Source organism: Aotus nancymaae, unplaced genomic scaffold, assembly GCF_030222135.1.
Source record: "Aotus nancymaae isolate 86718 unplaced genomic scaffold, 86718_ANA_hifiasm-v0.15.2.pri h1tg000077l, whole genome shotgun sequence".
In the NCBI taxonomy this organism is placed as follows: domain Eukaryota; kingdom Metazoa; phylum Chordata; class Mammalia; order Primates; family Aotidae; genus Aotus; species Aotus nancymaae.
The window spans coordinates 14346570-14373477 of NW_026988492.1; the positions used below are offsets into that span (position 1 = coordinate 14346570).

The 26908-nt window shown below is 37.1% G+C and overlaps 1 protein-coding gene across 1 annotated transcript in view; it reads right to left on the bottom strand.

Annotated features, from left to right (window-relative positions):
* Positions 1–1180: 1180 nt before the first annotated feature.
* The window catches only part of PLXDC2 (plexin domain containing 2), a 438114-nt gene continuing 412386 nt past the window's right edge, over positions 1181–26908 (bottom strand). Inside the window, exon 14 of the mRNA XM_012450101.3 lies at positions 1181–9614. Within this exon, the coding sequence (XP_012305524.2) occupies positions 9498–9614 (117 nt within the window). The 3' untranslated portion in view covers positions 1181–9497. The remainder of the gene's footprint in view (positions 9615–26908) is intronic.

Below are 26908 nucleotides of genomic sequence, written 5' to 3' on the forward strand. Positions count from 1 at the left end.
GGGCAAGGGAGCCAGACTCAGCACAGAGTAGTTATTTAATAAATGTTTAATAAAATAAACTGAAGGGAAAAACTTTCAAACTGCATATCAAAAGACTCTGATCCTAAAAATAGTGCTTTGGAAGAGAGAACTTGTGAGAAGATCTGCTCTCTTTATTTATAAGAGATTGATCTACAGATGATTTAAAAGTTGGGTGATTGTGATTAGCACATTTTTCTTTAACATATATCTGAATAAATTTCTACTGAATTATTTAAAGAAATCGTATACACTAATTCAATTTTGAAAGCATTGGCCTAATGTTTTTCTATTGTTAGGGAAGATTGCATGATTCACGCTAATATATATATTTTTGGCATCATAAAAACAATTCACACCATTTAAAATTGCACTTCTGAATTTACTCCACAATATCAAAGTTTAATCAATACAGTCCAAAAGATCTATACAGAGGTACGATTTTTAAAAAATTATAATTGAATTGTACAGAGCCATTGCTCAGGGAATGCCACTGACTGAAATTCCCCACAGCTCCAGTCATTGTGTGTGCTTCTTGGGCGTGGGTTCAGGCCTGTGCGTTACTTGGTGTTGTCACAAAGGTAGTCCAAGAGTGGAGGATTAGGAAACGGGGAAGGAATATTCAGAATTGGAGACATCTCACTTTACACATTCCACATAAATTACCTGAGGCACACATCCAAAATATCCTGAGAATCAGATACAATCATTTCCAGTTTGGAAGAAGAAGGATGGAATAATAGAGGACCTTCTGGAACATATTTAGATAATCAAAGGAGTTCGTAAAGCAAGATTAGTGACAGAGGCAAGAGCTGAGCTGAAGCACCTTGACTTATTTCAGCACTAGGATTTAAAGCAGCAGCTAAAATCCCATCTGTCCGATCCAGGAGACTGGAACAGTTGGGCACGGTGGTTGGGGTGGGGGAAGAAGTCTCCACCCCATGCCCATATGCTATGCCATCCTGAAATCTTTGTTTTCTACAGCTCACTCTAGCTAGTATCAGTTCCCACATTGGGGTGGGTATAAAGCAAAAGAATTTTCTATTATGCCATCAGCCTTGTGCCTCTGAATTCTGTACACAGAGTTTCTTCCACAATGGTGTAAAACGTTTTGAACACTAATGGAAGAAAGGAAACAAAAAATATGTTGAAAGACAAGGTATTTAAGAAATTAAAACAAAATGCTCATTTATTGTTTTTAATATGTAGTCAAATATGACAGCAGTATTACACAAATAGCTCCCTTCTCCCACTTCTAAAATCCGAAATTTGTTGACTCCTATTGTTAAGTGAAAAACATGGTTTACTTCTGAAAATAGCATTCAACAGCGAAAACACAAGTAACTTTTGGTCCCCACCAGCTTCCACACCTTTAAAGATGAGTTGTGTCACTGAGGCAGTCAATACACTGGATTTCTTATCAAATTATTACTAGAGGAAAAAATCAGATTTCCCACACACTGTAAGCAGAACTGAAAGACTTGCAGAAAAACTTGGTTTAAGAAGCTGTGTGAAGAAAACATTAATGAATTATTGCAATCATAATAATCCCCAGGTAAAAGATGAATGTCAAATTAATGAACTATAAGAAAACACATTCAAACTTAGATCATTAATATTACAGTGAACATAATCAGGAAGCTTGCAGTACTATGTAGCATCTCTGAATTATTGAATTTGAACAAAGGTTTCCAATAGAGGTCACACTCTTTTTGCTCTCAGACACCATTAGTGCAAATTCAGATACAATCATTTTTACATTTGCAGGCTCAGGTATGTTCAACAGAAGGTCATCGGGAAGTACGGGCTTGTTGTTTTAGCATGACAGAATGCAGGCTTGGAATTTCTCCTTGACATGGCAGAAGAAATAGGAATGATGCCCAGAGGACTGGAATAAATTCAAAATGCTTGGTTTTCCAAGTTCTATTTTAATAAGCTTTGGAAAATTAACCTTCACCTGAAAGACACGTCCTTGATTTGGCATACACAGCTTTTCAAAACAGTGAGAAATGAACTGGCCATGTGCTGCCCTCACACACACACAGTCATTCCTTTTGTTTGGAGTTGACTTGGTTCATAGGGTCAGATTTTCCTCAGTGTTCCCTTGTAGCAGTACCTCAGAGAGCTTTGTGATTCTGACAAAGGGTACAATTATATCCACTCTGAATGCATTACAAATATTCTGCATGCTGGTGCAACTGGCGTAAAATATGGAAAGCCCCTTCAAAGTGCCCAACTTCTTCTCTTTTCACACTTCAACATTTCAAATAACTACAAACAGAATTACCAGAAACAGTAGTAAATTCCTGGCATTTGAAGTTCCCATGATCCCAGCTGGCATGTAAAAAAGGCTCTCTCCTTTTTTCCCCTGAAAATAATGTACTCTCCAGGCACTGTTCAAATGCCTCAAATCAGGCAAATGAGAGATTTGTTTTGACCAACCAATGAAAAGACTTCCCCCTCTTCTCTGTGAGGGCCCCAAGACCGGGTTACGGCATACACAAGATGTCTGTTTCTAAAGAGACTTCACTGATTTCCCTAAAATGATTTTAACCTTACTTTGCAAGTGAAGCTCTGATGTTGCTTAATGTTATTTTCAGCGGAGCCTGCTGCAGGATGCTTAATTAGAGTTTTTATTTCCCTACTATAAATGTGACAATCTGAGTATGTTTTCATTCAAATGACCTTGAACATGGTGGCTGAGGCTTCACCACAAATGTCCAGAAAGTAGCACTTGAGTCTGTCTGAGCCCCGAGATGGTCAAATCTCAGAGAAATGCAGCTCTGGGCCCAGAAAGAAAAGTGCCATCTCTTATCCTTTCTTCCAGAAAATTATTTTATTTATTTATTTTTTGTTTCATTTTCATGCCTTTTAAGTAGAAGGAAGACAAATGGAAAATCTCTTTACGGTCATTCACTAATTCTCTAGGGCAAGTCACATGATTAGGGCAAAGGCCTCCACAATGTTTAGATGAATGCCATAGCAGAGGTATGGAGGGGTGATGGCTGCATTTGAGACTCACTGGGCGTATCTTCACTTTCTCTATGTCATGGGTCTCAGCATCACTTGCAGAATATATGCCCCAGTGTCTGCGTGTCTGAATGACCGAAATTTGAACTGCTCATCAATGAATATTTATTTGCAGTTGCTCTTAAGAAGTTAATAACTCTACTTAACAGCACATTTCAATCTTTATTTTTTTTCCCATGAATCATCTCCATTCACCCACTCTTAGGTTCATACCTCCCCCTAAAATTCCCCCATGAAACTTCTAAAATGAGTTTCATGCTATGTATTTGTTTGATAGGCACAGAAGGTTTACAGCTGCATGGTCAGTAAGTGATACTTTGGTCATGAATTTTATATATATACATATATTTGTAATGCTGGGAAAAAGAGAGACTGATGTTAAAGTCAAAATTCTGGTGGAATGAAGAGAAGTCATTGAGATTTTTTTCAAACAGAATGGAAATAAATAAAATATCATTATCTTCAAAGTCAAAAATTTTTATGTTATTCCATTATGAAAGACATTTACTGAGTAATTTGCAAGTGTTAATAAGCCTTAGAAACTAGGAAACGATGAGTACCAGTTTATGACTTACATTTAATTTTTTCCAGCGTTTTATCCTGGATTTAAAGTAGCACAGAATCTTTCAGTGTCAACAGTGAGCTGGAAATTAACCTATAATAACAAGTTTGAGCATTTACTCCTCTAGGTATAATTTGGTCATTCATAATAAATATATTATGGAGAAGCCAATAATGATGTATTCTATACACTTGTTATGAAAAACTGATTCCAGAAATTATGTGATTTTACTTGAATAATTACCATCTTACTTCTCTATAATAATCATTGCGAGAGCAATGGGCATTAGATGGCTGAAAAGTTATTCCGGGCAATAATTAGGCAGATGTATTAAAATTTAAGTTGAGGCTAGAAGATCAACTTAATCAAAACCTTAGGAAGTAATATCATGTTATTATATGACAGTGGTAGAACAGGAAATTATAGACACATTTGAGACTGGAGTTTTCTGATTTCCCTGATTGTCTTATGTCTGGGATGGTCTAATAAAGGACATAACCACCACATACACATAAAGTGCAAATGCCTTTTTGATACACTGGTGTTTCTGAATACCTCAAAACAGTGATATTAGTAATTCAAAACCCCATAGAAATATTGGTTCAAGAAATCAAACTTCAACTATTGCATCTGGTCAGTAAGACTGCAGTGAACTAGAAAGCCTTCCTAGGTCAGGGAGAATTTTGAGTAACTTTTCTTCTCATAAATAAAATTAACAGATCCTTTCCAACAGAGCAAACAACACAGACATGCAGTGATGTATTATGTTTCAGACACATTCTTCAGGCAAACACTTTCTAGTTCCCTTTACAAGTAGAATAGAAAATTGGAGTTGAAAATTGATGGAGTATTATTGATCCTGCGTACTTGCAAAGTCTGGTTTGAGGATTTTATTGTATTATAATAATCAGTTACATGCCTGGACTCTCACTACTTGTATGGTTCCAGTAGGTGTTCAATAAAATTTCAGTGAATTGAGCAGTTAAATAAATGAAGAAATAGGGAGATGAAGCAAAGTGCCCTGTAAAATAGAAAACGCTTCACAAACATAAGGTAATGGGAGTATATAAAAGCTAACACCACAGACCTTGTACCATGTGCCCAAAAAATCTTCTAAGGACAAAAATGTTGTAATAGTTTGGAGAGCAAATAAAAATTGCAGTTATATATGTGGTCAGAAAATCAGCTATACAGATCATTCATTTTCAAATACATTTGGGAAGAAATAAAACAAAGGCGGAAAAATGTTACATGGTCAAAATAAATTGTATTGCTAACTTAGATAGCCACAGATGGGGACAGGGGTGGAGAAAAGGGAAATTCAAAACCCAACAGAGACCCCATAATGGCCAGGGTTTGAAATCTCTGGATGTTATAACAATAGCAGCCTTCGGAAGTCAGCAACAAGATATAGAAAGATTGAGCCAATATTCTATGTTACAGGACAGAGCAGATCGTCAATAAACCAAATAAAGTTAGCGTTGAGTGGACTGTGCTAAGCTGCTTGGTTGGCCTTAAGTGCTGACATTTAAGAGATGCAGGCAATGAGAATTGAAACAAACATTTAAGTTCAAGACCCAGTTTATTGACACTGAGACTATTACTATATCTCTTTGGGCCTCAGTTTACTTATCTATAACATTAAGAGGTCTGATTACATGATGTCTCACGATTCTTTTTTTATTTAGAGATGAGGTTTTGCTCTGTTGCTCAGGCTGGAGTGCAGTGGCACAATCATAATTCACAGTAGCCTCTAACTCCTGGGCTCAATCAATCCTTCCACTTCAGCCTCCAGAGTAGCTGGGACTACAGGCATGGGCAACCATGCCTGGCTAATTTACATGTATATATAATGAAATATATGACATAATTCATATCTTCTCCATTGAATATACATACATACTTTTTGATATATATATATTTGATAGAGATGGGATTTCACTATGTTGTCTAGGCTGCATCTCCTGTGATTATGGCATATGTTGCTGATATCAAAAGTGGGGTTGGAGGTGGTAAAGTAAAAGCAGGAGTAACCCTATGGAATTTAGTGTAACATATTGTAATAAAACACCTGGAAAATACCTAAAGAAATACAAACTAAAAGAACATTTCACAGGAGGAAGAAACTATAACCAGAGAATATAGTTTTCAATTAGTCTTATTTAAATATTAATTTCCTATCATGGAATGAGAGCATCTTGAACCAGTCTGTGGATTCTAGCAAAACCTTTTCTCAAGTGGGCAACGGACACGAGGGACATGATCAAAGACAGGTGATGGACTGATTGTCTTTGAATGCTTTTTGGACTGATGAACTATTCTTCCTTTGAGTGCAAATCTGTGCTGGTACTGGACTAATAGATGTACTTTATATGGGTTACATTGACATAAGGTTTTTAAGAATCTGTACATCTGTACATTTAATCAGGTTACATAATAATCTTGCAAGAAAGACAGGAAAAAAATGTTTTTCTTTTCCAGAATTGCAAATTGAGACTCATGGAGGTTGAAGTGATTTTCCCAAGATAACACACTGGGGACTCAAAGCTGTATCAGCTAGTATTTTTTTCATTACTCCATGGAGCCTCTCTAAGATCAAAAATGCTTGGATATGCCCAAGAGCTACCAAATCTTTTTTCTTTCCTCCTCTTCCCCTTTCTTCAAGGATAAGGAATTCGAAGATAACACCTCTACAGAATTGTTCATTAAAATTTTCTTCAACCATCTAAGTGTTTCTTCTTATCCAATATGGTAGCCACAAGCCAGGTGTGGCTATTGAGCTCTTGAAATGTGACTGCTGTGACTGAAGGATTACATTTTAAATTTAATTTTAATTAATTTTAATTTCAAAAGCCACATTGGCTAGTGGACATATTGGACAGCACAATTCTAGAAGCTACATGTGAAAGATTAACAAATGCCCTTGAAATTTCAAACTAAAATAGTAATTGGGAGTCAACTGCACTTTACCTTTAGTTTTCTAGGTGTTGAATATCTTGAAGTCCAAACCTTTCACACACAAGCCACCATTTATGGTCAGTGCCATCTGTTGACCTTGAGCAGTAGGAGATAAACAACGCCCACAAGCCTAGTGTTCCATTAATGGAACAGTAGACATAAATAGATCAAGATATTTTTCTTGACTTTCAGTATCTTTACCTAATCACTGATCTTTTTTTTTTTTTTTTTTTTTTTACAAATAATTAAACTGAAATAACTAAATTCCTCTGTAGCACCATTTATCTGATTTCTCCAGAAGTTATGTCTCTTTGCTATTTTTACGTTTTTTACTGTTATTGTTCTCTCTGCTATGTTCATTGTATACTAAGTAATGTACACCTGCATCTTCTCTAATACATAATATATGTAAAGTCCAAAGCATTGATGACCATTTTGAATTTTCAGAAACTGTGTATCTGTTTTCTCAAATGGGCACAAGAATAAACCAGAAATATAAAATAGAATGAGAGTTTCGTGAAAGAAAGGTATTAAGCCAACATTTCCCCTTACCACTAAAGAATTCATATACCACATACTTCTCACTACCTTTAACTCTTAGTTCTGTTAAGAAGTTTTCCTACACTTTAGTTCCAGAAAGTTTTCTCTGTTACTTGGTGCTTTTGGTTCACTGAACAATTCAGGGCTTGTAATTTTTTACAGAATTATCAATTGTTTTGAATCAAAATAGAAGACGAACGCTGAAGGGTATAAGAATAACATTACCATGTAAGAATTAAGTAGTACTTAAGGGACACAAACTAAGGATATGCCTGCAAGATTTATATAACTGTCAATCAGTTGCTATTGGAAGCCACGGCTACCATAAAAGCTAGTTGAAGCAGCATTGTTTTATCCTAAAAGGAAGTCGTCTTTGTGTTCTTTATGCATTTGTAGAATACCAGTTGCACCAGTCATATTGGCAAGTCATTTGGTTATTGCTGTCTGACCAAACCTATTCCACAAGACTAAGCGGGGATACTTCAACTAAAGCAAATATAGCTGCTGCAAAGATTGTCATCACAATCCTTCAGTCACCTGACTTTTCAGTTTTCTTTTGCAATAATTAACTAAGTTGGTTAGGAAAAAGTTACCACCTTCATCAAATACTTAAAATTGTAAAGCAATATATATGGAATAGAAAATGGCATTGGTTCAGGTCAGAGACTCGTGATGATAAAGTATGGTGCTCTGTGAGTGGACTAATGTCCAAGGCAGATGTGTACAGATGCTAAGCTGCTAGGAAAATGCTGTTTATGAAACATCTCTGCTTCTTGAGACCTGAATCTGCAAATGTTGAACACTGTACCTTCAAAAGCCAACAGTTTCTTGGCACAGAGTGTAAACGTTTCATTGGTTGGGATGTTGGTGAAGCTGTACACTCAGTACCTGAATGTGGACTTTAGGAGCTCTGTATATATATTAACCACTTTCCATCTCAAGGGATGCCTTTCCTTTCTTCCTTCATGGGAATCTTCAAAGCCAGGATTGTGATTCCAGGGCAATAGATAGCTCCATTTAAGGAGCTTTCTGCATCCACTTTAGCCAGAGAGGGAAGGGGTTGACATAAATGAAAAAGTGGATCAAATAGTCAAGAACATGATGGGTGCGGCAATGACTGAACCACTTTTGCTGAGTGACAGAAAAATATTCTAATATTAAGGATTATTTTACAACTCTATGGAAGTAATGCAGCGATGCACCTTGCATCTGTTTTGTCTTGATGGCAAAATGCACTCTTAGAGTCACAAGATCCTGCCTTGTGTTAGTTATAAACAAAAATATATTTATATATATATATATATATATTTATGTAACTACTATGTGCTTTAAAGAAAATTACTGTATGATTCAGCAGGGTTTTTCATTCTTTTTATCGCCATGCTGACATGAATGGCTTCAGAGACAGGAATCGGCGATGAAATGGGTCTTTAGTACAGAAACGGCATAAAATGAAAAATAACCATAAGTTTAAAATCCCTTAACATTTTTGTTTCAAAAATGATTAAGGAACTCTTTATATTGTTTCCTTTTGTTTTCGTCAGCCCAGAGCAACTGTGGTTTCATGGGACTTCTCAGTTGGGGAATGGAGGCAAGGCTTCCATAAAGCATAAATCAGATGTTTTTACTGAGGCAGGAGTACAGAAAGCCCTGTTTCCCATTCCCTCTTCCCAAATCCTTAGCTAAAAGTTTGGAAATTTTGTCACAGCTCATAGAAAGGCCATTCATTACCAAGGAAGAGACAGACATGGTCTGAACCTCCTGTATCAATAAAAGGATTCATCCTGTAAAGTCATGAACTTGTTCGTACAGATAGATCTAGACCAGAAAAACAACATCCTTTTGCCGCACATTTGTTTTGAAAATATAGAAAATCTCTTATTTGTGTTTGTTTTCACTCCTGCATGAGCTGTTTTTCTTAGCAATCTTCAAACATTCATCATTGCTCTTTTGAGTGAAAAGGTTCAGGCTTTGGAAAAACTGTTATCTTTGAGACATCAGAGAACATCTGAATCAAAAGTGTCGATCCCTCATGAACTAAAGCTTTATTATGATTTTTTTCCTGATCCCTTTCCAGCCCTGCACCTAAGCCAAAAGCATTATAATCTTGTCATACTTCAGATAAGTCCACAGGAGATGTTCCGAGTGAACTATAGATGACATTCCACTAGGGAATTCTATGTTCAGTGTCAATGGTATCTTGTATAAGTTTTAGTTTTTTGTTTACCTTTCCTGGGCTGGGCTTGTCCAGAAATCTTGTCTTCTTCAGGCTACAGCAGCTTAGAGCTTGTTTGTGTGTGTGTGTTTGTTTGTTTGTCTTAAAGGTATAGGCAAAATATTAGTCTTAACACCTGTAAACCAGTACTGGTGCTGTTCTGTCCTAGAAATTTTAGCACTGCTCTGATACAATAAAACCTTCTTTCTCTCCAACTGGTTCAACTTCAGCATAGGCAGGATGTCCAGAACCTCTTCTAAACTTCATCGCAGGCCACCTGCTTGGGCGTCTCTAAAACAGAAAACACAAAAATAAAAAATGTGCATTAGAGTGAGAGTCTATCACCAGAAAAATGTATTTGACAGCTATTTTAGATTAAATGTTGAATTAATTAACATGTTACATTATCTCTTATTACAGCTACAGTCAGAATTAAGTGTTCCCCTTATCAGCCCTCCAAGCCCTGTGCATGCATTCCAGGATGGCGCTGGATAGACCATTTGTCATACCTGCCTCAAAGGATTCAGAGCTTCTCCCAACCAAGGTTTAATGCCTTATGCATATGCTTGAAAAATGCCCAAATGTAACTAGGCAAAAATAAACTGTAATAAAAAATATTTTAAAATATATGGCCACAGACACTCTCTCTTCTCTACTAGTCAATACTGATAACACTTTATTTTGTTCATTAATTCACTGAAAAACTAAGGTTATAAAACTCTGCTCTGTTCCTAGAAGTGTGTTTCCAACAAGGCACCAGACTTCCTAGCAAATGAGCTAAAAGAAATATTTAATATCTTAAGAAATTATTTATTTAGCTAAGCATACCCATATATGATTTTTGTGCTTGAAAATGAAAGCTGTTATAGCCTAAAAATGGAATCTATTACTAGAGGGTGTGGCCAATCTTGAGCTTATGAAGCAAACATTACACAGTAGATACTAGTCCTAAAATACATGATATTTGTATTGACAAAAAGAGAGCATTTCTCTTCAGCACTCTGTCCATCAACAAACTTTCTGTGATTTACAAAGACGTGCTGAGTTACAGCAGCAAAAGGCACTAACATGCATTTCACAGCCATAATGACACTAGAAACTATTACTTCATTTATTAAAGTGCCTGCAATTTTGGGGTAAATAAGACAATAAATATCGAAGGAAGTTTATTTCTATCTAAACAATTCTAATGCACAAAAGGCTAAATATCAGTGTACACATACTGGCATTTGGTATCTTTCTAGATTTTCCAATCACAAGCCAATGTCAATGATTAATGGCTGTGAACGTTTTTCACATCAGGTAGGGATGAGTATTAAGCTCTACATTCTAGAAAAAATACCAATCAAGGTAATTACCTTCTGCCTATTAATAATATTAAGTGCTGTCTCCATAACATTATGTGGTCAGGATGCTTTAAATTTATTTGCTGATTAAGTCCCATTAAGTGAAACTGAATTATCCCTATCTTCCAAAAGAAAAATTTAAAACTAAAGAGAGGGCCACATAACAAAACATGATGTCTGTGGTGGGGATGAAATCATCAACAATGGAAACATACTAAGCACCTCTAGGGAGGTGGGTACCATAACTCATGGTTATGCCTGTTTGGAGGGGAAAGAGGACATGTTGCATTACTCATTACTTACAGCCCCCGCTCTAGTTTTAGTAACTTCACAGGTGAGCTTCTCCAAAGCCATGGCTTCCCTGGTCAAGCAGCACCACTGAGATTTTTCTCTGAATCTCCACCATTCCAAAGCCACTTGGTAGCAAGAACAACCCTGCCACCTAGCAGGAGATTACAGCCACATAAAGACACTGTGCTATACTGTTCACAGTAGCCAAGATTTGGAAGCAACTGAAGTGTCCAACAGATGAATGGATGAAGAAAACGTCGTATATATACACAATGATGTACTACTCAGCCATAAAAATAATGAGATCCTGTCATTTGCAACAACATGGATGAACTGGAGATCATTATGTTAAGTGAAATAAGCTAGGCACAGAAAGATAAACACCACACGTTCTCACTTACTTGTAAGATCTAAGAACAAAGCAAACTCATGGAGACAGAGTAGAAGGATGGTTATTAGAGGCTAGGAAGGACAGTGGTGGGGTTGGGATGAGGTGGGGATGGCTAATGAGTTCCCCCCCCAATAGAAAAATGAATAAGACTTAGTATTTCATAGCACAACAGGGTGACTATGGTCCATAATAATTTAATTATACACTTAAAAATAATTAAAAGAGTATAGTTGGATTGTTTGTAACACAAAGGATAAATGCTTGAAGGAATGGATGTCTCATTTTCCATGATGTGATTATGATATATTGCATGTCTCTATCCTATATCTCACATACTCTATAAATATATATGCCTACTATGTACCCACAAAAATTAAAAATTAGAGATGAGAAAAAAGAAATGATGCTCTTCATTAAAAAGAAGTGCAGATGACGGGTATGTTGATGATGATGCTCATGGAAGTTACATTTTAGGAGGCTTTTATTTCATATCTCATGCTTTGTACTAGGTGATTTCCATACAGGATCTCATTTAATATCCAACACTGTCCTTTACATTTTGCACAAACCTGCGAAGCTAGCAAATGGCGGGGCCAACATATAAAATAAAAACCTACCTACTTCCAAGGTTAATTTTTCCCACATGGAAATTATTTCTTAAAATTCAAAGATTTGTACATAACTTGCCCAACAATTGGGAACGTGGCTCTAGTTTTATTTCAATCTTAACAATACACCAACAACTTCAGTATTCTGTTCATAAGTCAGAGATACTAAATTAATAACTCTTTGTTAGGTGAAAAGATTGCAGAATTATTGATAGTGTGTATCATGTGCTTTCTGAGTGTATCACAAAGGTCCTCAAAATAGAAAATACATACGGTTGGGTGTGAAATTCGTGTGTTAACACAGCATAATCATATTTTCCAAAGTAATTATATATCTTTAAGGATTTTTTAGATTAGTAATTTTTATTTTACTAATTATAGAAAAAGTGAGTAGAAAAATAAGTAGAAAACAATATAGAAATTGCTCAATGAGATTTAAAATCACTAGAGATCCCACCCAAAACACACAATTGGTTAAACCAGTGGTCCCAACCTTTTTGGCACCAGGGGTCGGTTTTTATGGAAGACAATTTTTTCATGGGCTGGTTTGGGGGTAGAGGATGGGGGATGGTTTTGGGATGAAACTGTTCCACCTCAGATCATCAGGCATTAGATTCTTGTAAGGAACACAGCCTAGAGCCCTCCCATGTGCAGTTCACAGTAGGGTTCACACTCCTAGGCGGAGCTCGGGTGGTAATTCTCGCTTGCCTGCCACTCATCTCCTGCTGTGTGGCCCCTTTCCTAATAGGCCATTGACAGGTAGAGGTCCACAGCCCAGGGGTTGGGAACCTCTGAGTTAAACTATCAGTGTATGTCACTCATCCAGTTTCATAACTAAAGATGAACAAAATAGCTATCATCCAGCTACAAAATTATTCAAGTCTGCTCTCTTACTCAGGAAAAACTGAAAATTCATAATTTTTCACTAGATTTAAAAAAGGATTTTCATAAAAATATCTTAAAATTTACAATGAAATCTAACAAATGTCATGTAACTAGGGTTTTAAACATTTGATTTCATTTCATAATCTTTTATAATCCCTTCACATCTTGGTCTTTGCCATAACAATGCTGAGCAAAGAGTAAAAACTTCACCAAAATTTTCCTTTCTTTTTAGAATACTTTCACAATGAAATAGGAGATGTCATCTCACATCACAAAGCAATTATGTGATTGTGAATAAATGACTTAATCTCTGTGGGCCTTTGTTTCTTCATCTGTGAAATAATAGCTAATTTGTCCTCTAATGTCCTAGGATCCTTATATTTGCTTGCCTGAGATAATACCTTTAAATTGGAGAAAAGAAGGAAGGGGAACATTACACACAGGGGCATGTCAGGGATGTGGGGGCTAGGGGAGGTGGGGGGATTGGAGAGGGATAATATTAGTAGAAATATCTAATGTAGATGACGGGGTAATGGATGCAGTAAACCACCATGGCACATGTATACCTATGTAACAAACCTGCATGTTCTGCACATGTACCCCAGAACTTAAAGTATAATAAAATAAATAGATCAATAAATTAAATTAAATTAAAAAAGACCATCATTTTTAAAAAGAACCTCTTGTTCAGGTTTTTCTGATCCTTGCCTCCTCTGCCTCCTTCTGCTAACTTTTAGAATTCCTGTATTTAAGGAAAATCTGTATAAATCAGCCCTAACTGAAATTGATTTTTGACGTCAATCTGCACGTGTTCAGATTATTCCTTATAAATGAAAAGAATGAGACAATTATTTAACAGAATAACTATTTCATTAGCATAGACAAGTCCTTAACACTGATGCTCTAATAGGAGCCATCTACCCAGAAACAGGGAGGGGCTTGGATGGAAGGATCTGAAAACCTCAGCCTCATGTCCAGCCCTGCCACAAACTTGCAAGCATGATTAAGCACAGTCAGGGATTTCAGAGAAGGGATATGTTGTTTTATCTCGAGGCCTAGTTAGTTCCAAATCTGTGTTGTTTTTAGAATGGCTAATTCAAATTGTTACAGAAACTCGTGTTGGCCACAGGGTCACTTGCTAACGGGGCAGGAAGTATGCTGAAAATCTAAGAATTCAAACCAGACTGTAATGTTAATTCATTACAGAGTTTCAGGATATAACGTCTTAAAACATTACAGGGTGCAATGTGTGGGTGATCTCTAATTTCATTTCTGAGAATTATTTACGTGATTAATCACTTTCAGAAGAAAATGTTCTCAGCAATAACGTTGGCACTGGAGTTAGCTGTGCAGGCAGGAATCCTCCCTAATTCTTTTTTCAATACTACTAATTGAACAGTCATCCAGGTCTGTCTCAATGGTCTATGGCAAGATAATTAGCTAAAATATCCACAAACAAACCTGGAGGGTACCCTCAGTCAGCAGTGTACACAAAACTGCAGCTGGAGACCTTTCTTCCAGTTCAGAGAGCTACACAGAGAGTGTTTTGTGTTGGGTTAGATGAGCACTCGAAAGGAAGTTACAGGCATGAGTATGAAAGAAAAGGGACTGATTTTTCAATTCAAGGCCCAGATAGAAAACACCTGTGGTGCATGATGGCCCTTGTCAAGCAGTCAATTAGAAATTTCTGCCATTTTGGAGCTGTATTCCTCCACAGTGAGGAAATAGAGGCTGGGATCACTTCCCAGTGTAGGACTTGGGCAAAGTCACGTCTTGTTACTCAGTTTCCACATCTAAATGAATCAGAGTATTGTTTTTCAAAAAACCTACCCTTCCTTCCTTCGGTTTTTTTTTTTTTTTTTTTTTTTTTTAATGAGATGGAGTTTCGCTCTGTTGCCTCGGCTGGAGTGCAGTGCCAGGATCTTGGCTTATTGCAACCTCCGCCTCCTGGGTTGAAGCAATTCTCATGCCTCAGCCTCCCAAGTAGCTGGGATTACAGGCGCCTGCCATCATGCCCAGCTAATTTTTGTATTTTTAGTAGAGATGGGATTTTGCCATGGTGGCTAGGCTGGTCTTGAACTCCTGATCTCATGTTATTCACCTGCCTCAGCCTCCCAGAGTGCTGGGATTATAGGCTTGAGCCAAAGCACTTGGCCCTTCCTTCCTTTTTAATTTTTAAGCCACAAATTCTTTTTTTTTCTAATAAAAATCTTACCTGGAACCTTAGAGAGAAGCACACAGAGTCAGTTTCCTCTAATTATGGTGAACGGATCCCTGCTTGCATGTACTCCCCGAGCCCTCACGGAGTTTAGGAATCCTATACTTTCTTAAAGCATGTGTTTTGGAAACTACAGAACTAAATCTGCATTTCTCAAACTTGCCTGGGCACACGAATCTCAAGGGATCTTGTTAAACTGCAGCTCCTGATTCAATCGGTCTCGGGGAGGCCTGGGGGTCTGCATTTCTCACAGGCTCCCAGACGATGCTGTGGATCCACACAACACACTTCAAAGAACAAGGAAGATGATTTTCTAAAGTCTCTTCTAACAGAAACATCCTCCAGGAGCCAATAGAAAATAAAATATTGAACCTCAGCCTTCCTTGTGTCTCTGGCAGACCGTCATGGGAACTGAAGACTTGTTTTTGCACTCAGGTCAACCTTTGAATATTTAGCTTTGATAAAGTTTGACTGTCCAAGGGAAGGATTTTTTTCTCTCCATTTCGTTCTTTGAAATGCAATTTTTTCTTTATTTTCCTTATTTTCTGTTGAATATTTATTTAGTCTTAACAAGTTAAAGGCTGGATTGCCAGATTTAGCAAACAAATAAGACACCCATTACATCTGGATTTCAATAAACAACCAGTCATTAAAAATATATATTTCATTGGACATATACTAAAAAATGGCTTTCTTTTCTTTGGAAATACAGATTCATTTGAGTGTCATGTATTTTACTTGCCAGTTCTATCTACGGGGAAACACAATGGCTTTGGGTCCTGGCCAAGGAAACTAGCAATCTAATTAAAATAAACAGCTCCTATGTGTGGCTGTATCTCTTTGCTTCATGAATTGTAGGTCACTTTATCCTTAAAAAGAGTAACTCAGATCTGTTGGTCTTCTGGTGTGATTGAGAATTCCAAGCAGGAGCATTCTAATTGCTCATTTGGGAAGCAAAGCCTGGGTGATCTTTGCACGTTTTCTGCTTGCCCTCTTTTGATTCTTCCTGGTGTGGAAGTTACCTTATTTGCCTGTGTCAGCTCTTCTCCAGTCTCCCATTACTACCTGTCATTGATATATTGCCTTCATTCTAGAACTGTCTTATGGATGATCCTGAAGAATTAGTTATAACTGCAGTCAGTTCATGTACAAGATGAAAATTGTCCCCAAGCGTATTCAGATGCTCAGGGTTAACAACAACAAAAACAACAACAAAACCATACAATTCCTGTGATTTTCCAGAAGCTAACATCTTCAAAGTACAAAGTCAATGGCTCTCCAATGACTGAAGAAGTATCTTTCAACCACATATTGCAAACACTTAATGTGCATTATTTTCTTTCACTGTTTAGCTGACTAAAAATAAAAATCACCTGGAGAGGTGCAAAGACCATCCATTTATCCATCTCACATGTTTCCAAGAACACTTTGTTTCTCTTGTTTTCTTTTGCTTCCTTCCCTCCTTCCTTCCCTCCTTCTTTCCTTCCTTCCTTCTACCCATCCATCCATCCTCCTTTTTTTTGAGATAGCATCTCACTCTGTCACCTGGGCTGGAGTACAGTGGCACCATCACCTCTCACTGCAGCCTCAACCTTCTGGGCTCAAGCTATCTTCCCACCTCAGCCTCCCAAGTAGCTGGGACCACAAGCATCCACCACTCCTGGCTAATTTTTTTTTTTTTTTTTGTAGAGACAGGGTTTCACCACATTGCCCAGGCTGGTCTTGAACTCCTAGCCTCAAGCAATCCTCCTACCTTGGCTTTCCAAAGTATGGGAATTACAAGTATGAGCCATTGCACCTGCCCAAGCAAACTTTCTGAATCCCCACCTACAGATTACAAGTCACTTCTATTTATCCTGTGCTGTTTCAGATGTTTCCTGGTATTTTGTCAATATCTCTTGTCACATTTTATCACATATTGTGGTTGTTCATGTGATTGGAGACATAATCAAGATATATAATATATATGTATGTGTATATATATATGTATAAATGTGTGTCTCTGTATGCATATGTATGTATATCTATCTATATATCATGCTCTACGTATATGTACTTCAAGTCAAATGTCATATCCCGTGAACTGTGAAATATGCACAGCAGTGGGGTACTGAAGCTGTCTGACACCAGGAGTGAACCTTTTTTGTAACATCTGCTCCTCTAGAAGACATTATTTTCAGTAATAATCACGAAAGGAAATTAATAATAATAATGGTCAGTAAAGACATGCAGACAGAAAACTGTCTTGTTTTGAACTTTGTCGATATATAATCATGCCAGTAAAAGTCATTAAATATAAAAAAATATTGCCATACAAAAAGGGGAAACAGAGTGAATGAATGCACATTTTGAAAAAAGGGGGAAGAAGAAGGGGTACTGCCAAATAAAGAACTCCACAAGGTTTAGAGAATGATTTGTACTTGCAATAGCAGAATTGAAGTGCCTTAAGTTCTGGTTTTTGTCTTTACAACCACAATCATTCTTTATGATACAGCCGCTATCATTCTTTATTTTGAATCCACTGTTTTAACACAGATATATAAAGTACCATGTAGGTTGAAGACACCCCAGTGTGCCCAAAACAAATGCAAAGGATTCCAAACCCTGATGAACTTTCATTCTCTAAATGAATGCACGTAGCTGAGTTCACTGTTGGGAGCCAAGTGTGTTACTGAGAGTTCTCTGAATTAACTTCTATATATAAGGCAATGTTTACAAAAAGGTAAGTCATAACATTGGACTAAGTTGAAGCTTATATATTATGTCAGTAAAACTCAACAGTAAGTGAGCCCACTCTTTAATGCTTAGATCAGCAAAAGTTTCTTTCAGGGAGGAATATTTTATCACTAACAGAGTTTGGAATTTCTAGTATATGGTGATAATAAAAAGCCAATTTTATCTGAGTCCATTTTATTATAATTTTACCATTCTCTCAAGACAATGTAACTTTTTTTACCTGCACTTGGGAGCAGATAGCTTTGGTCTACCACAGCTGGCAACGTGTTATATACAGGGAGACTCACAGTAAGTGTTTGTATTCACCTGCATAGATTTTATAGTTTATGCTGCGACGAGAGGCATGGCGCCTCCTTGAGAGGAGGGAGAAATGAAGTACCTTCATAGCAGAGACGGGATTATTAAACAGGGAAAGCAACTGACTATGCAACCGAGGAAGACTTTTGCAGATATGAAGGAAACATGGGTAGATAGAAAAGCATTGGTGGGGGCAAGGGATTAGCATCTGCTAAAAGGCTTCATTTGCTCAGTAAAAATAGATGAAGAAATACACAAATTGAGAGAGGGCAGCATGGGATTGGATGTCTACAGTATCCACATTATCTTCTTCGCTCTGATAGGACAACCTCGATTTATAACCCTTATTATCTTTAACAAAAATAACCCATTCCTAATTAACTCAATTAACTGCCTAGCAATTGGTATTATCTTTTGATACACCCAAACTCCATCTATTTGCTCTAGCATCCAATCCCATGCTGCCCTCTCTCAATTGTATATTTCTTCATCTATTTTCACTGAACAAATGAAGCTATTTAGAAAATGCTAATCCCTTGCCCCCACCAATGCTTTTATATCTACTCATGTTTCCTTCGTATCTGCAGTCTGCATATCTCATGGATGACAAGCTCTCTTTCTTGAATATTTTTTTCCTTTTTTGACTTCAGCCCACTATCAGCCACTTTGTTACTCAAATCGAGCATGACTGTGTGATAATGCATTCAGTCATCTGATAAAATCAATATTTGCACACCTTTATGTAAAACAGTACTAAACATAAGGCATTTATCTTATTTTTAGGGAAAATAACATATTTGCATATAAATACTTGAACAGGAGCTAAGCAATGATATTTGAGAGTCAGCATAGAATCAAGTATCCATTGAAAACGTTCCACGATAAATGCTATGAGTTTCAAAGTAAAATACCTTCATTGGGAGTCATCAGAGAAGGCTACATGGGAAGAATGAATGGAAAAAAGGGCAGAATAAAACTCACCATCAATGCACCTCTGAAGTTACATGCAAGACTCACTCCAGATCTCTAGAAAATGTCAGCCACTGGTTTTGTGTGCATTGTTTTTCCCTCCTGTACTTCCTCCATCACCTTCACTGACTTTAACATTCCCTATTGCAGGGTTCCTCCTGGATCGTTAAAATAATATCCACTTCATCGCTTCTATATTTCTCCTCCTACCTCACCTCGAAGTTGCTACCTCCAGAGCCTATTAGATGGCACTGTGCTGCCTCTAAATCCTTTAGATTATGGACTATCACATCTAATCAGCCTCTACAGTTCACTCAGGATTCACTTCTTGGCAGCCTGAATACCATAGAGGGCCTCTTCAGTCAAGTTACTGTCTGTTTTCTCATTTACCTGACCATCAATTCTGGATAAGTTCCCCCAGTCCTCAGCACAGACCCTAATCTTCTATACTTTCCTATTCCAGATCCTAAGCAGAACTAACCAGTGGAGAAAAAAGCTACATGTTCAGGTTCACCCAATGTCAAAGAATCACCCTCTAATTTCCACTGGAAAGTCAGTGATTCATTTACTTTTCTCTTGTTGAATTCTTGTGATACATCCAAACTCCATCTATTCTCTCTAGCATCCAATCCCACGCCGTCCTCTCTCAATTTGTGTATTTCTCCAACTATTTTTACTGAGCAAATGAAGCCTTTTAGCAGATGCTAATCCCTTGCCCCCACCAATGCTTTTCTGTCTACTCATGTTTCCTTCATATCTGCAAAAGTCTTCCTCAGTTGCATAGTCAATTGCTTTCCCTGTTTTAATAAGCCTCTCTCTGCTATGAAGGTACTTCATTTCTCCTTCCTCTCCAAGACCCTTAAAACACCCCTTCCATTGTTTCTTTACTTTTTGCCTACACTGAACATCAGGAAAAAGCCTTTACTTGATATTTCTTCAAATTCTTAGTACTATGTCTCTGAAATGTCTGGCTCCATCAATTGCCTTCATGTTACCAAACCGTTTTTCACCCTCAGTGCCTGCTCCCTCCTTTGAAACTGCATTGTCTCAGGTTACCATTGACTTAGTTGTTCAACCTCGTCTGTGACTTCTCTAGAGCACTTTCCACTGCTTCCTGTCTCTTCATTCTTGATCCTTTCCCTTTTGTGGCTTTCTTTCTTTTCTCTTTCATCTTGTTCTCTCTCTCTCTCTCTCTCTCTGTGTGTTTTGTTTTTGCCTTAAACAGTCCCCTTTTCTGATTCATCAACATTAATTGTCAACACGTCCTAAGGTTTAGTGCTGACAAAACCCAACTATGTATTCTCTTGGGTTTCAACTTCTACTATTACTCCATATTTTCTCACCTGATTGTTTACCCAAATCCATTCCCTTTTTTTTGTTTTGTTTTTTTTTTAAGATACCCAATTTCTTGACCATCAGCTCAAACCAAACCTGCTTAAAATCCATCCTGTCACCTTCCTTCCTAAACTAATACTACCTTCTGATGTTTTTAATTCTGTCATTAGAAAATTCAATTTTGGCCGGGCATGGTGGCTCACACCTGTAACCCCAGCACTTCGGGAGGCCAAGGTAGGCAGATCACCTGAGGTCAAGAGTTCGAGACCAGCCTGGCCAACATGGTGAAACCCCATCTCTACTAAAAATACAAAAATTAGCCGGGGGTGGTGGCGGGCACCTGTAATCCCAGCTACTCGGGAGGCTGAGGCAGGAGAATCTCCTGAACCTGTCAGGCAGAGGGTGCACTGAGCTGAGACCATGCTATTGCACTCCATCCTGGGCAACAACAGAGAAACTCCATCTCCAAAAGAAAATTCAACTTTCCAGTTGCTCAGATTCTGGACTTTGAAATTATCTTTGATTCTTCTTCATCCTACATATTCAATGCAATGAATCAGGGCATTCTCCTCACCTTTACCACTAATTAGATATAGGAAATGTTCAGAAATTGCTTAATTTCTTGGAATCTCAGTCATCCTATCTGTAAAACAGGAATCTAGCAATGCCTATATTTACTAAGCTTATTGGGGACTACTGAGAATCCAAGATAACTGATTGAAAGCCCTTTCACATACAAATTTTTATGCAAACAAAGATTGGTAAATTCTATCTTCTTCTTTCACATGACTCCTGAATTAGCCTCATTCTCTTCCCTCTATAAATACCCCAATTCAGCTCTCAGTAACCGCTTCACATATAGACTACTGATAGTCTTCTAACACTCTTCTGACTGTCCTTTCATTCTTCTTCGGGCTCACTCTACTCCTTCCCCACAACCATTCTAAATTCCTACTTTTTTGTTGTTGTTGTTTAAAAGGAGTCTGTCTCTGTCACCCAGGCTGGAGTACAGTGGCTTGATCTCAGTTCACTGCAACCTCTGCCTCCTGGGTTCAAGCTGTTCTCCTGCCTCAGCCTCCCAAGAAGCTGGGACTACAAGCTGGCACCACCATGCCTGGCTAATTATTGTATTTTTGGTAGAGACCGGGTTTCACCATGTTGGCCAGGCTGGTCTTGAACTCCTGACCTCAAGTGATCCACTCACCTCAGCCTCCCAAAGTGCTGGGATCACAGGCATGGGCCACTGTGCCGGGCCTAAACTCCTACTTCTTTATTTACATCACTGATTCTCACTGCTTCTGGAATGACAGCCAGATTCTGTGGTTTGTCCTTCAAAGCCTGCCAGATCCAACTTCCATGTATAGTACAGCCATTTTCAATATTTGTCCAAAGATATTAACACACAGTTAAACAAGTTGATTTATCTTGTCCTTTCTTGATTTGATGTGTTTAAAATCATACTATAGCCCCATTCCATCTGAAAAGGTATCTCCCCTTCTCTTTGCTTAGTTGTAACACAGCACCCTTATAGGACCCAGCACAAATACCATGTCTTTAATGAGATTCCTCCTGATTATCTCTCTCTCTAAGTGTTATAGCTTTTGACTGAATCCTTTATGCAATATTGATCATATCTTTGATGTTCCTTTCATTAGTATTGAATTCTTATGTGGCTGTTTGGCCTTTACAGTTTTTGTGTCCTCTGTCTTTAGATGCATAATACGCTGAAAATATAATTAACACATAAGATGATCATATGATTTACTGTCCAAATTAGGACACTTTCAAGAGTAAATGGAGAAACTATTAATAATTATATCAGACAACAGACATGAACTAGGATGGTTCTGGGCAAAGTGGGATGTATGTTTATCTAGTTATATCCCTCTATGAGGGTAAGAGAATCTGGCAGACTGTACTGCGCAGATAGATTCTTTGGTTTTGACTAATTTTCTGAGAATAGTCTAGTCTTCTTCAGCATTAGCCTTAGTTCATAGTATGTTAATAATGCTTTGAGCAGCATCTCTTTACTTTTTCAGTCACATGGCCACAAGTGGTTATTTTCTACCAAGACCATGTAATAATTTGTTATTAGACAGGCAATTTACTCTAAAGAAAAGTACTTTTCAATGGATGTGAAAACAAGCCAGTTCACTGCTGCCTAGTGACTGAGTTCAAAGATAGGATAACGCTGCACTGGTCATAAACATCCTAGTAAAAGCTGAATGTGAGTTAGTGCTGCCTCCACACAACAGACTGGCCGTGTTCCTTAAGAAACTGTTCTTTTCAATTGTCTGGAGTGCCAATGTGTTTTTATGTGAAGCTGAAGAAATCTGGCAAGTTAAGCTCTAATCAGCAGTGACCCTAGAAATGGTTAACGGTGAGTTATTCTCTATGGTAAAGTAATTGTGTGCTTTACTGCATATTTAATCACGTGATTGAGAAACAACCTAAGAGAATTATATATGTCATCAAATCCAAAAGTATTGGACACTATTCATTTGACGATATAGAGTGATCTCTATCAGTTAGATGAGGGCAAAGCCAGACTTACATATATGATCAGTTTCATCATAGGCTTTTAATTTGTATATGTTAAAATGAAATTAAAAGTTTTAGACAGTTTAAAAGGCAGATAGCAAATTTTTTATCTGTTTAAGGTCCTACATTGAAAAATCAGCATCCAAAATGGTGTATGTTTTTAAATCTGAGGAATTTGATTTATTTTACAATTTTGAAGACATACCATCTCTTGTCAAATCAATTCAGAAATTGAAATAAAAATATAATCCCTGAGAAAAGGAACAATAAAGCATTAGTGCAGCAGGAAAATAAAACTTAAAAGAATATGTAATTTAGAGATCAATTGTGGAGGCTTTACAGGTGCATTTGTAATTATATTGTCATACCATGTTATAACTGACTAATAACAGTGTTTAATCATTCCTTACGTAGGGCCTCCAGTGATATTCATTACTGTCCTTTACAAAGATTCATGTAACCTCCACAAAAGCTTTCCTGAGAGTGCACTGCATTCATCCTGTGATAAAGAAGTGCTGATAACCACGATAACGATATTATGTGAGCCAGATTATAGCTCTGGAAGTCATCCTGTTTGCAACATTTTAAAAGTAAAAAAGAGATAAAAAAGCAAGATGCCTGAGATCTAACAATTAGAACCTAGAAAAACAACTTTTTTTTTTTTTTTTTTTTTTGTACAGTCCATGGTATAATACTCAGGGGTTTGATAATATGGTTTGTGAATTATTTCGATCAGTTATTCTTTTTCCCCTTCCTCTTCTCATTTGGATAACTAATCAACAATTGCTTAAGAAAAGGTAGGGGTAGGAAATGAAGGAATCCCTCAAATAAATTATGTATTTACATAATTTTTGGCTGAAACTGACTATTGTTTAAAATAGCACTTTTACCAGAGTTAAAGGCTGCTTGGGAGAGTCAGCAAATTTGGTTTTAACTCCTGGTTGAGTTACACAGAACAGTTACTGACTAGAATCACAAAGTTAGTAAAAGCTGGAATTTATACAAAATCTGCTGCCTTCTTGGTGCTAGACTCTTTGTACTGCATTATACTGATTCCTGATTCTGCTTCAGTTAAGCACTAAGGCCTTTGGCAAGTCAATTCTCCTCTCACTTTATCCATGTTCTTATATATAAAATAAGAAAGAGGACAGATACTGATTTTCTACTTAGTATGAAGCTATGCCCTTCAGTCAGCCTTAACAACTAAACACACGTCATAATAATTTTTTAAAGAGAGAATATTTATTTATCAATCACACCACTTTAATTTTATGCATTTAAAGCATACTGTGAATGATTCAACTAAAACATTTCTAATAAGATTTATATTAAAGATGTCTCAGTGCATGAAATCAATGTTGTCATTTAAAAAGTTGTTTATCTTTTCAAGCATACAAATGTTCTTTTGGGAAAACAGTTTTATTTCTCTTTGGGTGAGACATACAATGCAAAAAGTTATAAATGACTGCATTTGATATTTCCTTGAGTTCTCTGCTAACTCTTAACTTCCTATCATTTCATGATTCTGTTTATTGAAGTTATACTCCTTATCTTGGTTATTTACTTTTCTCACTGAAACACCATGAATTGTTTCATTAAATAAAACAGACATATACTAAATTTTCAATTAGCCTAAATATATTCTGCTAAATAGCTTTTACAGTTGGTGAGTAAAAATTTAAGTCCAACAGGAAAAATGTGGCACATATACACCATGGAATATTATGCAGCCATTAAAAAGGAGGCGTTCACGTCCTTTTTAGGGACATGGATGAACCTGGAAACCATCATTCTCAGCAAACTGACACAAGATCACAAAACCAAACACCACATGTTCTCACTCATAGGAGGGTGTTGAACAAGGAGAACACATGGACACAGGGAGGGGAGCACTATACACGGGGGTCTGTTGCGGGGGAGTCGGGGGGACAGCGGGGGGGGAGTTGGGGAGGGATAGCATGGGGAGAAATGCCAGATATGGGTGAGGGGGAGGGAGGCAGCAAATCACACTGCCATGAATGCACCTATGCAACAACTTTGCATGTTTTTCACATGTACCCCAAAACCTAAAATGCAATAAAAAAAAAAAAAAAGAAAAAAAAAACTTAATACATCAAAATTTAAGTCCAAAAATATAATTATTTAGATTTTAAAAATGTATTTTATTTCATCTATGTTTATTTCATTGTGTACACATACAAGCAATTTAACCTATCCACCGCTTTCTATAGATATCATTTTTGTGTGATACACGCACCTAAGATCTATGCTTTTAGCACATTTTCAGCACACCGTACAATGCAATATTGTTAACTGTAGTCCTCGTGCTGTTCATTAAATCTCTAGACTTATTCATCAATGTAGCAATGTATATTGCTTGTATATTGTATAAATATAATGCTAAACAAAATTTCGAGTTAAAGTCATACAATCTCAAGGAATGCTTCCAAGTTTAGGAGGCTGCAAACATGCCCTGGTGGGCCCTTCACACATCAGAAGTTGGCTTCTTTCCCATTCCTATTTCATGTTTTATGGGTTTTTCAACTCCTAAACACTATGACCTCTGACCTCTTCCCACTCACTCTCCTCATATTACTTGTATCTTATAATAAGGGGAAAACAGTAGTCTCAGATGAAACCCCCTCAACTACTTCTCCCTCCTGCCTCCTTCCCTTGTTCATGCTGATTAGCCCCACCCACGCTTGTGGGTATATCACTTCACTCTCAATCATCTTTTGACTCTATTTCTTTCTATTCAAAATAATTTTTTGAATATCATATTGAAACTTCAGTCAAAAAAAATTAAAAAGTGAGATTACATAAAACTGAAAAGCTTCTATACAGCAAACAACCTACAACATGAAGAGGAAGCCTATGGATTTTGATAAAATATTTGCAGACCATTTATCCAATTAAGGGGTCAGTAGCTAAAATATATAAGGAACTCACAGAACTCAACATCAAAAAAACCCAAATAACTCAATATAAAAATGGAGAAAGGACTTGAATATTTCATTTCTCCAATGAAGTCACAAAAATGGCAACAGGTAGATGAAAAGATGCTCAACATTACTCTGTCTCAGGAAATGGAAGTCAAAATTACAATGAGATATCACCTCACACCTGTTAGGATGAATATTATTGAAAAGACAAGAGATAACAAGTATTGGGAAGGATTGGGAGAACAGGAAACCTTTGTACACTGTTGGGAGAAATGTAACTGGTATAGCTATTATGGGAAACAGTATGAAGTTTTCTCAAAAAATTGAAGGTGGAACTGCCATATGACCCAGCAGTCTTACTGCTGGATATATATTCATAGAAAATGAAATTAACATCTTGTAGAGATATTTTCATTCCCATGTTCACAGTGCCATTATTCACATTGGCCAAGACATGGAAACAACAGAAATGTCCATTGACAGGCGAATGGATACCACAACATGTGGTATATGTACACAATGAACTACTATCCAGCCTTGAAAAGGGGGACACTGCCATTTTCAACAACACAGATGAACCCGAGAACACTGCGCTAAGTGAAATTAGTCAGACATAGAAGAAAGATATTGCATGATGCCTATTACATGTGGAATTTTTTAAAAAGGTCAATTATATAACACCAGAGAGTGGTTACCAGGGGCAAAGCAGGGCAGGAAACGGAGAAATGGAAGAAAGTAGACCAAAAGGTACAAACTTGCAGTTATGTAGGATGAATAAGTCTAGAGATTTAATCAACACCACGAGGACTACATTTAACAATATCGCATTATACAGTATACTGAAAATGTGCTGTCAGCATAGATTTTAGGAGCATGGATTGCACAAAAATGATATCTATAGAAGGTGATAAACAGGATAAATTGCTTGGCTGTAGCAATCACTTCACTATGTATGTATATGCATACAAAATGTCGTTGTATACCTTAAATATATACAAATTTTAAAAAAGAGTACTTGACACAGAG